At 46.9% G+C, this 13,344-nt stretch overlaps 1 protein-coding gene across 2 annotated transcripts in view; it reads right to left on the bottom strand.

The window, feature by feature from the left end:
* NTNG1 (netrin G1) overlaps positions 1 to 7,601 on the bottom strand; it is a 148,513-nt gene extending 140,912 nt beyond the window's left edge. The window contains exons 1-2 of one of the 2 annotated variants that reach the window (XM_059854417.1): positions 7,340 to 7,601; positions 586 to 1,283 (exon numbers count right to left, since the gene is read on the bottom strand). In XM_059854417.1, the coding sequence (XP_059710400.1) occupies positions 586 to 831 (246 nt within the window). In that variant the 5' untranslated portion in view covers positions 832 to 1,283; positions 7,340 to 7,601. The remainder of the gene's footprint in view (positions 1 to 585; positions 1,284 to 7,339) is intronic. The other variant, XM_059854418.1, reaches the window with a different exon arrangement.
* Between the last annotated feature and the right edge of the window lie 5,743 nt (positions 7,602 to 13,344).

The following is a 13,344-nucleotide window of genomic DNA, read 5'->3' as shown; positions in this document are numbered from 1 at the left end:
CTCTCTCTTAGTTTGTTTGAATGCCTACAGTTTCAGCTAGGAAGAAAGCTGCGAGTAGTTGCTAGAGCTTGGAGGTGATTTTAGCTGCACTGTCCATACACACCTGCTGCAGCTCCTTGGGTAGCTGGGAAAACTTCAACAGCTCAACTCCCAATGCCAGTTTTTAAGCTTTAGCAGTTTGAGTTCAACTGGTCTCACTGTTTGGAAATTATACTTTATTATGCTATGCTATGATGCTTTAAACCGATTTTAGTGGAATTGGTTCATTCAAATCTTTCTTGATCAGGCAAATGCCATCCCAGTTACGGGTTAGCACAATAGGAGTTTTATGCTGCTTTCTTTTGATACATTAAAAGTTGCTGTAGAGAGACACTGAATTCAGATAAAGTCAAGTCCTCATAAGCAGAACATCTCATTGCTCAGCTTAATGTACTGCTCAGAGTTTTGTACAGCAGAACCTTTCACATTTGGAATATGATGCAGGTTTTCTTGGATAATTTCGTGAGCACTCTAGGGCTTCTATTTTGAAGCCATCTATCACAAGTATACCCCCAATAAGTATGCAAAATGAAAAGCTTGCCTTACCATTGCACAGAAAGTCTCAGGAGGATCTCCACATGTTATGTCGGGGGGATCCAGAGTCACTTTTACATATTTGATCATGTCTCTGGCTTCTGGCTGGCAGGCCATGTAATCCCATACTTTTCCTTCTTCCGTGTAAATCTGAGTCTTACACACGTCATAGTGTCCCCACACAGAAGGGTAGTGCTGCATCACGGAGGATACAGTAACCCAGAGGGTGTGAAGTGACAGGAATCTTGACAAATACATTTCTAAATCCTTTTATGTCAGCTTCGTAAGGATGCTCAGTGCTGGCGTATGTGCAGTCTAGAGATTATATGTACATTTAATGTATATATTTATAAAATAGGTTCCAACTCAAACGTGAAGCATTAGGATGGGATGTTTGTTTCACTATGTTAGACTTTGGTAAAAGCCACCCAGGCCCCGATGACAGCCTTTCACAGCCATGCAGCACTTGTCCTTCGTCTTATAACTTATCTGTCAGGGCTTCTTGTAAAAGATGTCCAAGAGCAGATAATAATTTGTGAAGTTGCAGGTCTTCAGCTCCACTGTCGATAACCCTGAGTGATCCTCCGTGTTCAGGGCTTGCAGGGGATGCCTGGACACACTGATAAATCAGTATCCGAAGGAAGAGGGTGAGTGTCTATAGGCTGGTGTCTGTTTCCCATCAATCATCCTTTTCTTCTGGCACCAGCACCCTTTTAGAAACAATAAAAATTAAGAGTTATTGTCCAAGAATCAATGCATTACAAAATATACGATATGTTGACATTTTGGAGGTTTGATGCAATATAAAGCAAATTGGTACAATATGGATAACCTTTACTGTGGGTTCTGTGCTAGAATGAAGAAACTACCAAAATCATTCACAGTGAAAAGTATTTTGACATGAAGGATTTAACTGTACTCTAACAAAGACAGATTTATAATGTTTCAGGTGAGTTAGAGGTTCCTGCTTCCAAAACTGTATTTTCACCCTAGCAAAACTGGAGAGCAAACGACTGAATTCAGCCATGGCCCAGATGGTGCAGGCAGGCAGGGGAGCAGACAGCCTAGCACTGCAGGGCAGCAGCAGCAAGGTTCTTTTATTCAAGTGACACAGAGATGGGCATCAGGGCTAGCAGGTGCTCGTAGCTTCTTGGCAAGTGGACCTCACGGAGCTCCAAAAGCCTTATATATTTCTTTTAGATTATTATTATTATTATTTTTAAAATAACAAAGATATGGCAAGTAAAATCCAATTTCCTTGATATTTCTCATGAGCATTGCAAGAGCTTTGCTCCCTTTTTTTTTGCCTTTGAACTGTGATTTACTGACCACATTGATGACAAACTATTGATAAAGACAAACTATTGATAAAGCTTATTTTGGAGCTTACTATAAAGATGCTTTCCCCCCTTATTTTCTTAGGTTTGAGGGTCGCTGTACCTGAGTACTCAGCATTTATTTCACAGCAGATATATGCCCTTTCCCCTCTCCAGAAAACAACCAGAAATCCCCTCACTTTGTGGCACCTGAATCATATTATTACAGGTATAAAATGCTAGAATTATATCACAGCAACTTCGAATATATATTTCCTAAATAACACAGGAAAAAAAATCCAAATTCTTTATGAGGAAAATTGCAAAGACAGAGTAAGTACCCTAAACAGGGACAAGGAAAACCAGGGCTAGGAATTCCAGTGCATTTGTGTCAGCCTGTGCTTGGTGTCAGCCTGTGCCACCCGAGGTTGGAGAGCCAGGGCGCGGGGCTGTCAGCAGGAGATTTCAGCCAGACGCTGCAGCACTTCCACACTTCCTTTGTCTGGATGCTAAAATCGAGCCAGACCCGCCGGACAGATGTTGAGAAACAACCATAAGTTGCCACTTTCTGCAGCCTGCTTTGCTTCCCAGCTTTAAATTATGCCCAGTGTCATGATCCCTCCTACACCCCACAGCCATGGGAAGAGGTGTGTGACCTGGTAAGCTCCTTAACGTGTCACGTTGGGAATATTCATTTTCAAAACTTATCTTCAAAGCTATTCACAAACAGCCTCCCTATATTTAAATAATGCTTCATCTTAAACTGAGCTAAACTACAGACACCATAAAATGCCAACAGATGGTTGAATTGTGTTTCCATAGCAAAGTAATTTACAATAATTGCTGTATGGACGTAAATGCAATTTTCCATTATATTCATTTTATCTAGTGTTACCATACAACTCTCATGCATTTTATCAGAATACGCAGAGAATATCTGAATTTTTCTGCAGTAACAATTCTCAATTCGCTCAAACATATTTAAGCTTCAAATCTGAATTTGACACAAAAGCAGAAATATCTAAGACCAAATTAAATTTAAATCTCTTTAAGAAGCATGCTGGGTAGTACTGTTGGCTTTGTAGCAACCTTACATTCTTTTTTTTTGGTTTTAGTGGGAGTGTTTGCATATTATTTTGGAATTCAGTAATTCAGAGAACATTTTCTGTGTCATTCTAAAGACACTTCTTCCCCTGTGTTTCCTTTCCAATGTATGTACTACTTTGAAGGGGAAAAAAGTGTACCCACAAGAGACCATAGCTTAGGGTTATGGGAAACTATGTCACTATGAAAATGGGAAACAACTCTTTGCTAGAAGAGGCCGCAAACTATTTTAAATTTATGGTAAATCAAATTCCCTTTATTGGAGATGGCTTGGTCATAGCTGGAATAAACAGTAAGTAAATAAATACATAAATGCAATTTTTCTGTGTAGAAATAAGACATTACTGAGTGTAATTATCTTTAGATTGCAAGCTTGTATATTCAGGCAAAAAAAAAAGTTTTTCATTAATACCTTCCTTTCTAGCTCTTTAGTTACCTATAACCTTTTGTAACTGCCGAGACTCAGATCCACTAACAGGACTGGGTAGGACTAAATAATGTGAAGCAAGCTGCTACCTTAACACACTGTGCTAAAATACTTCCCATATAACGAATTCTCATTAAAGTAAGCCAATCATAATGATGGTCGTTACACAGAATTATAGACTATAACATCGATTGAATTTAGTGCACTGACAAGAAAAAAGTGCAGAGGAGTGCAAGACATCTGAGCATTAGGCAGCTGTAGCCGTGTACAACAGACACTCCTGACAAGAAGCAGCCAATTATAGCTTAAATTTCTGGCATATAACCAGTTCTGATTAATAGTTTTCCATTACATTACAGACATATTATTAATGTATTAAAAATGTCAAGCTTTGGCAAGAACTAGTATGGCATGGCTCAGTTAGTCTGCAGTATCTTCTTTTAATGAGCTTCCATTGATATAGAGAAAGATATTGACCAAAGCACATTAAGGATCATGTGCTGAGTGCTGTCAGGTTTTTTTTCTGACAGGGCTATATAATTTGTCTTGCTTTTGTTTGTTCCTGCAGAGTCACTTATGATATGCATTTTACATTTCGGTGCCCTATTGGTAAGGACATATCTATTTAAATTATTTTGTAGAAAAAACGTTTGGAGTAACATTTCTGAAGTTTACAGCTGTACCAGACGTTTAGTGATAAGCCTCTAGCTGGGGGCAACACACAGCAATGGGGTTTTTTGTCCCCTGTAATGTCTGTGCATGACCTTAGAAAAAGGTAATCAAACAAATCACTGATAACTACTGTCTGATGCCCTGATTCCCCCTGCCCTGCTAGTCACACACGCCGGGTGTTTGGGGCCATGGAAGTGGCAAAGAGGGATCAGCATCCTTGCTGGCTAAGGGCAAGGGAAGGGCCAAGTGCCGGGACGACTTCAGCAAATGTATGCAAAGCCTCCAGAGCACACTGCTCCCGGCGTCCTCTGTGTGGGGCAGCAGCGCTGGGGCCTTGAACATTCCCATGTGCCACATCCTCAGCACTATGGAAAACACTAGGAGGCACCTGGGAGGCACCGGTGCAAAGGCCCCCTCTGCTCTCTGCCTTCCTCTCCGAGCTCCGTCTGCAAAGTGCCCGTCGTTCTGGCCACACGTGAGTATGTCACAGCCATCTGAGAAGAATGGCATGCAGCTGACCCCCAGACTGAAATCAGCTGTGAGGAGGCTCTGAGCACATGCATCCCTCTCCAGATGGGGAAGTCACAGCTCATGCAGTGTGTTCATTCTGCAGATGGAGGAGACACCCCCTTTACAGAATAGATAAAATGCATCTTGGCAGCATCAGTGTCAGGGAAGAACTTCAGGTCTCATTAGGGGTTGTTAGCAAACACTCCTCCTTTGCCTCCTTCCATCATTGTGAAAATCCACCCCCTTCCCCTCCTCACAAACCACAGCGGCTGGATGTCTTGCATGAGCTCCCTGCTAGGAAATCACTGTGAGATCCATAGGGGTGGGCTCTTGGGCCTCTCTCTGGCAAGCCACAGGAACGTGAAGGAGCTAATAAAATAGTGACCAGCTCCCACACTGACCATGCATTGGATCGAGCGTACCCTGCCAGCACACAGGAGCGGGAAGGAGAGCCAAGAGCAGATACTACAGTGCCTGAGGAGAACGGGCTAAAACAACGAGGCAAGGCAAGGAGCGCCGGCTGTCACCTCCCCACAGCGGCAGCTGCAGAACAGATTTCTCCAAAGGAAACATGTTTCAAGTTTGTATCCCGAACAGCTTAAGCAGATGAATGGATCCAATCAAGCCCAAGTAAAAAGCGCCTGTTCGTCCACTCCAGTTGTTAATTATTTAAAGCCAGTTTAGAACATAGGAAATAATGTGTATCAGAATACAGAACTAAGCCTCATGCAACTTACATTTACTAACCTCATGTTGTATACCATGTTACACCTAGGCAGCCTGAGAACACAAACTAACCCCTTTTATAAAGGCAAAATTATTTATCTATTCAAAGAAGAAGGGAACCTGTATTTAATGATTTAATACATATTATTTCTGCCAATACTTGTATGAAATGCAGTATATTCAAGCAACTACTTTGGTGTCTTTGGCCTCAAATGCTGTTCCAATCAAAGTTTAGATTCTATTCTTATCCAGCTTATTTAACTATTTAGCAGAAAACGATTTCTTAGCCTCAGGAGAAATTTAAAATGTCAATACCTAATTAAAGAAAATAAAATACAGCTACCCAAACCCTGCAATTTGGCACTATACTTGAAATACTTCTGGTTTTCACACATTATTCTTTGCTGACTGACACATCATACTACCACTGCCATTGCTTGCCAGGTATCATCAGCTGTCAGAATATGGAGTAAAAAGCATTTCAGCTATTTAAATTTTAGAGCCTTAGTACATAGCTGCTTTTTTTCCTCTCACATCTTTATAATTGTAGCATCTTGCTTTAAATAGCTCTGTACCTAGCATCAATCTGTTCTGCAAGTTTTTCCTCTGGGAATTTAACTTAGCATTTGGGGAAGTTACAGGCTTTGTTTTGGGTTTTTTTTCAATGATTCTTCATGCTCAATAAGGTGATTTATGCTCATCACACAGTGTATCCAGGGTATAGGGCTACAAAGCTTTCAAGTTATGGTGTGAGCTGATGACTTTCTAAGCGAAAGTTCTCAGGCTCAAAAATGAATGCCTGCCGGTTGCTGAATTTGTTCTGTGCTATTGCTGTATTTTACATAAATAGCTAGAAAGTTGGTGCTGCTTATCAATGTCAGAGGTTTGAGACAAAGTTCATAACTCTGAGAGTATTGCCACTAACTCTCTGAAACTCTCTAGCAATCATCCTTTTAAGGTCCAGAAATATACCAGAAATCAACCTTTATTTTTTCCCCATGAAAAGCACAAAACGAAAAAAACCCAAAACGAACTACCACCACCATCACCACAACCACAACAAAAAACAAGCCAGGGGAAGTTCTGCTGTGGTTTTCTTCCCTTTGACGGGCTTCCCCGGCCACAGCTTCTCATCCTGAACCGCATTGTCCTTAGGCAAGACAGTGACTTATTCCCTCTTTAAAAGCATCTCCACCGCTCGTTCCACTCACTGTCTTTGCTAACGTTTCTGTAGAAGTAATGCTGGCTCCTACCACATCAGATCCGGAGTATTGAAAAGTTGATTGCAGAACAATAAAAGTGTATCAATCAGAGGCCAAAACCGCACATGCACCAACTTTGAGAGTAGAAAAGCATCTGTTTTATCGCGTTTAGCTGATTTGCGCTGCTCACCGCCATGAGGGATTTTCTTTGGGGGTTCTGTGTGCGTGTGAATGTTTAGAAAAGCCGCCTGCAATTTCCGATGCAAAGGAGGAACTGTTTCCAGGCTGGGTACCAGTGACCTGCCCGCTGCTGCTCGCCGGCGGGGCGATGCCCTACGCCGCCGCCCCCGCCTCTGCCCAACGGGACCGCCGCTCTCCGCCGGCGCCCGCGGCTGGATCCGCGCTGCGGGGCGGGCGCCGGCGCGAGGGACGCGCCCCTCCCTCAGGGCTCGCTCGCGCTCCCTCAGGGCTCTCGCACCGCCCGCGCCCCTTCACAGCTCGGCGTGGCGCAGCCCGGCCCGGTCCGAGCTCCGGCTCCCGGTTCCGAGCTCCGGCTCCCGGTTCCGAGCTCCGGCGGAGGAGGCACCGCGCAGGTACCGCCCCAGCCCGGCCCCAGCCCCGGCCCCGCCGCGCTCCGCTCCGCGCAGGCGGCAGGGGGCGCGCGGCCCGCACCGATCCGCCCGCGGTCGGTGGCCCGAGCCCGGCGGGGCGACCCCCGCACACAGCCCCCGGCACCCGCACCGGCCCCTCCACGCCGCGCAGCCCCCGCGCCCCATCCTGCCCCGGAGCGGCATGCGGGCTGTACTCACCCTGCAGGCTCGGGCCGCCCGAGCCTCACCACGGGGCGGCGCGGAGCCGCCGCGGCGCTGGGACGCGCTGGGGCTTCCTCGGTGGCGGCATGAAGGGCCGCGGGGAGGGCGTGAGGTGGTGGGGGGTTGCTCTTCCCCGAGAAAGTTTCCAGCGGGTCGCGGAGGGGCTCGGCGGGGCCGCGGCTGGGCCCAGGCACTTGTCGGCGTCGAAGTTTGGCGGGGCGCGGGCGGCGCGCGGCGGGCGGGTGGCCGCACTCCTCCGGCGCTCGGCGGGGCGGCGGGCGGGTCCTGCCCGCCGGGGCTCCCCGCCCGCCACCGCCGCTCAGGGCGGGGGCGGCCCCGCGCGGGGCGCCGGCGTCCGCGGCATGGGGCGCGCGGCACGAGCGGAGTGCGCCCCTGGCCGGGGCTACGGCGCGGAGGGCTCCGGCGGCGCGGCCAAACTTCGGGGGGCGGCGGCGGCAGCGCCTCCTCACTTCGGAGCGACCTCGCCGCGACTGCCGGCGAGCGGGGCGGCGGCAGCTACCCCACCTCCGGGCCCGCGCAACGCGCGGCCCTAGCGCCGCCGCCGCGCCCGCCCCCCCGCCGCCGCGCTCCCCGCCCCGCCGCCCCGCGGGCGCACCGCCGGCGCCGCCTGCCCCGCGGGGGGGCAACGGGACGGGACCTACCGCCCCGAACCGAGCCGGAGCCTCCCAGCCGCCGGCAGGGCTGTCACTGCTCCCTGCCCGCTGGAGTAGCTTTAATTTTCCCGTGTTATTTCGGCTTCAGTCTGGTAACGCACAGGCGGAGGTGCTGTCCGTGCTGCTGCCGTCCGAGCCCAGCGGGCTGACCCCAGCGCCCCGCCGCAGCCGCGCTCGGCTGCAGAACAGGGCAGCGTGCCGCCCAACTCGCCGGAGGGTCCCTCCGCAGTGCTGGGCACGCCGAGGAAGCGGCGCTCCGTTCTCTGCCTACAGCACCGAAGTGCCACCGACACGGGGAGGGAGCGCGACTTGTCCTGTTGTGGTGCTGCTGTGACCGCCCGCCCCGTACCAGCCCCTCGGGGCTCCTGAAAGACGCCAAAACCCCGTCTCCTCTTTCTGCTATGCTTTCTCCTTCCCTCCTGCACGCCCTCTACTTCTGTCGCTTAAACGAGAGGCGCAAGCACTTCTCCCTTTTAGATTTCTCCAAGCTACAAAACAGTATCTAAAACTAATGACTGTCAAGTCCTGTGGAGGAATTGTGCTTGCTTACTCCTGGCAACTACCTGGTTACTGAATTTGACCGACTGCAGCTGCCAGCGCTGGGCAGTGGGACACTGGCTGCATTGTGAACGCTCAGAAGCTGCGTTTATCGTTTGTTTGCGTGTTTTGCATGTTAAGAGGTGTTAAATGTATTTATGTAGGCAACAGTGCCGTTGTATTTTGTTGACAAAATTTGGCGGTTTGCAATGCCAGTAGGTAACCAGATGAAATGAGGCAGGGGATTTATGGAAGAGTAAGAAATTTATTCTCTATTTGAGCCATGGAATTTGGTAGGTTGTGGAAATAACTGGCAGGAGTCATTAGGAAGGACAGTTTTCTTCTTTTCCCTAAGACAGGTAACCCAGCAAAGTAAAAAAGATGCCTTCAAGTTCCTCCCAGGTTTTTCTTCTCTGTATGGGCAGTGGTGTTGTTTTGTCATTTCCATTCATTCTCTGGAATCTCTGTGGCCGTGTTAGTACAGGTACCGCATGGAAAAGTTCTTTGTGTGGGAAAGCCAGGAATGATCAAAGGGGTGGTAAAAACCAGCTTCAAGGATTTTCAATCCCCAGAAGCAGTTCTTGCTTTGTTTGCAGCCTCCTGGTCCCTGAGGTACAAAAGGATAAAAGATGGAAATCAGTAATTTTTAATTTCCCACTTGAACTGGAAGCATGTCAGGCATTGAGGCTCCATAGGGCCTTTTGTAAAGAAGAGGGGCAGAGTTTCAGTGCAGTTGGAAGAAAAGGGTTGTTTTCCTAATTACTAGACAGATGGTGGGCTGTGCAGTGAAGTGCAAGAGTCTGTACACACTGAGCCAAGTCCCTGCAGTGGCACATGTGGATGGACCAGCCCTGCTGCCTGTGATGGCTGTGGGGCTCCACTGCCTCCTGGCACTCTGAGTGTGGTGGCTTTGTTCATCTCTGGGCCAGGCTGCATCGGCTGCTTGCAGGTGCTGCGAGGGGAGTGGTTTTGGAGCGCTGGAGAAGTGTTGTCTTGCTTTAGACTTGAACTGGGAGAGGATGCCTTCTTTCCACGTGTGAAGAGCATAGCTCTTCATGTCACAGCAACGCCACTGGCAGTGGTGTACTTGGAGTGTGCCATTCACACTTGCTCTGCACCTTGTGCTGCTCTGGTCACATGCTCTAAACCTCACCTCCAGAGATGTGTTGGAAGTTTTCTCTCCTCTGTGCAGAGTCTTTGGCCTCCTGAGACCATTATTTGCCTGGTGGGACTGGCTGGCCACAAAGATTAAAGGCAGGATCGAGTCATCTGATATGTCAAACATCATTAACTTCTTCATGCCAATGGTATTGGCCTCTTCTGCATAAAAGCTAGAGCAGCTGGTTTGAGTGCAGTGTCACCAAGTCTGAGATTAGATGTGCCTTACTGGTAAAAATGAAGGCCAAAAATCAAGTCTAGTGTGAGGATGTGGCCAAACTTTACAGCCAAATTTTAAGCTCATGAGAGAAAAGGGATCTGATTTAAATTCTTTGTCAAAGGCTGTTGAAAGGATGGAAAAGCAGATGGAATTCAGCAGCTAGAGATTTATCTGTGTTGTTTTTGTTCTTTTTAGAGAGACAAGCTGGAGTTAAAGAGAAGGGACAATGCTTTTATAACCACACTGAAAATACTGTGCCAATACCTGTACTAAATTTCTGACAACTCTTTTAGTAGTAAGTAATGATTTTTTGCACGTAAGTGGGCTGGGCAAGTCACTGTCACAGCACCTTGAGACTGGACTTTAGCAGGATTCCTAAAGCAGATTTGATATGTAGACAGAAGATAAGATTAACCAAAGTTTGAAAGGAATATTGAAAAACACCTCAGGTCCCACTGCCTGCCTTACAGGATTGGAAATTGACTAAAATAGAAGATTTAGCAGTTGTTAAATACCAAAGGATGGAAAGTCACAACACTGGGAAAGTGTTATCTTGAAAGTGCTTCCAGCAGTATTTCTTATGTCTTCTCAGTAATAGCTGGCATTGGCCCCTAACAGAATCAGGGAAGGGGATTAATTTTTGATTACTGGCCTGAACATGGGAGCACCTATGCCTATTAGGACACTCCTTGCTACAAGGCATAATTTGTACTAGAAGCAGCATAAATTGGTGGTACAGAAGTGATATCGCTGATTGCAAACTTTTCTGATGAAGCACCAGCTGAACTGCAAGTTTTTAACCAAGTCCTAAATCTAAACAAGCTTTGCATGTTTTCAAGCTGTGGTTTGGCTATTTAGTGCATCCCCTCATGTGCCATTATGAATCTTTTATTACTTGCTGTAGTCCAAGTTGACCTCTAATGATACAGCAGAATTATTTTATTAGTGCCTTTCCCCACAGCAGAGTACTGCTGCAATGGGCATTAGCAGAGTACCTGGCTTTGCCTGAAGTAGCAGCTGTCCCTGGAAATGTATCCAGAGACACAGGGAGCTTCCCTGCCTGAAGCTCAGTGTTTCAGCATGCTGGTGGCTGAGGGCCGCAGTGAAAACTGCAGGTGTGATGTGGTGCAGCAGCTTGGGCCTGACCTCAGAACAGAGGCTGATCATGGTGGGGCCAGTGCCCTGGCAGGGCAGAGGAGAGGAGGCAGTGGTTGCAGCTGCTGGGGCTGAGTGGTGGCAGGGAGGGTCTCGCTCGGCAGAGAGTGGCTTGGTGCTTCTGTGCACCTCTGCTCTGCAGAGCCACGACCCACTCCATGTGCTGCTCTGCTCCTCCATCACACTGCACACATCTTTCTGACCTCTTGTCACCAGCTGAAGGAGTTTTTGCAGAGCAGCAGGAAAAAGGTGTAGGAGATAAGAGCAACAGTAGTGCTAATTTGCCCCTGCCTCCTACTGCTGAGCTGAGAAAGGGGTAGAAATGACAAGAAACAGCAAATTCTCCCAGCGGCAGAGCCGGTCTGTCCACTTTATTGCTGCTTTGCCCACAGTAGTTTAGCCTTCTGTAAAATCAATTGGCTGTCTAGAATGTGAGTGTTGTTCTGGGCTTCCATATTTAGTGCCTCCAGTGCTTACAGCAGAATGATTGGAAAATTGTACTTAGATAACTGACAAAATCAAAAGGTTTCTGCATTAGAGTTGTTCAGCCTGGAGAAGAGAATGCTCTGGAGAGACCTTATAGCACCTTCCAGTTACCTAAAGGAGACCAACAGCAAGAGAGCTAAAGAAAGGTTTTTTGCAAGGGTATGTAGTCATATGAAAAGGGGAAATGGCTTTAAACTGAAAGCAGATAAATTTAAATTAGGTATTAGAAAGAAATCTTTTACTCTGAGAGTAGTAAGGCTCTGGAACAGGTGGCCCAAAGAAGTGGTAGATGCCCCCTTCCTGGAAGTTTTCAAGGAGGAACTGGATGGGGCTTTGAGCAATCTGTTTTAGTGGATGGTGTGTTCCTGCCCATGTCAGGAGGATTGGAACTAGCAACCAACTCAGGACATTGAATGATTCTATGATTTGTACAGGCAGGGGACAAATCCTGACCTCTGTTCAGTGAAGCAGTGAATACACAGACATCCCTATGTAGTGTTTTGACACTGCTCAAGCTTCAGCATAGCTCAAGGGCAGGGGACAGGGAGGCTACTGAAAAAAATGTCACCCCTTGCTCTGAAACCTCCATCACAGTACAGTTTGTGAGAGGTTTTCTCTGAGCAGGCTGGGTGACAGAACAATAAATGCTGGCAGCTACAGGTGCCTTGTCTAGATCACAGCTTCCATCACAGTACTCTGCACCAGCAGACCCAGCTTAGCAGGCCTGGGAAGTCCTAATGGGAAAGGCCAGTGGAGGCACACCCCTGAGTAAGGTAATCTGGGCAGCCAGCTGGGAGTATGATGTTACACTGATGAACACTACATCAAGAGATATGCGAGTCATCCTACTCCTGCCTCCATTTCCATACAGCTTGATAATGACTTTTTCTCCTTAGAGGGTAAGGAGATCTTTCCCAATGATGCTTCAGGGCTGAGAGCTTCTCTGAACAGGACATTGGGGTCTGAAATCTTGAAATAAGGTAGGCAGGAAATCTGGGAGAAAGAGTACCTCATCAGCAGTGTTTTTCATTTGGCTGGGACTGTTTCCTGCTAGCAGGCTGTGGGACCCCATTACTTTTTTCTCAGGTCTAGGGTAGAAAATGGGCCATTTCAGGTCTCCTGAGAGCACTGTGTTTGTAATTCCCATGCAGTTCCCAAAGGAATGCAGGCAAAGAATTTTCATGAGATGTGCCCTCTGTGAGAAGGCAAAGTCAGTTATTTTTTACACAAAGTGTTGTTCTTAGGTATTGTACTTGTTGATTCAGAGATGCATGTAAATTACAGCCTGGATTTCCACTTGCAGAATGAAAAATGTCTTGTTCTAATAATAAACACTGTATCTCTGCTGTTCCCATCTACATAACATACATGACACAATGTGTAAATCCTCAACAATATTTTTTCAGAATTTAGCAGCTTGTTTTTCCGCAGACATAAACATTTATTTTTGGTGTTAATAATTAATAATATGCCACATGCACAAAATAAATGCGAAATCTAATCTTGTATAGACATAAATGTATCTGCCAAAGTGGTCTTTCTGTGCTGTAAATGACTCTCACAAAGTGGCAGCATACATTCTGTTTTCAATCACTGTTTTTGTGTTTTGTGAACAGATATGTCATTAAATTAAATGTTTTCCTTTGCAATTAACAAATACTTCACACTTTAAAGAAAAGAAAAATACTTGATAATTATTTTTAAATGGAACATGGCTAATGTTTTTGCAGTCTTTGCAGCTGTATCCCAAGCAAAATACAGACAGAAATGTA

This window comes from Haemorhous mexicanus, chromosome 9, assembly GCF_027477595.1.
Source record: "Haemorhous mexicanus isolate bHaeMex1 chromosome 9, bHaeMex1.pri, whole genome shotgun sequence".
Taxonomy (NCBI): domain Eukaryota; kingdom Metazoa; phylum Chordata; class Aves; order Passeriformes; family Fringillidae; genus Haemorhous; species Haemorhous mexicanus.
The sequence above is the reverse complement of the archived record's forward strand: the minus strand, read 5'-3'. Positions and strand labels throughout refer to the sequence as shown.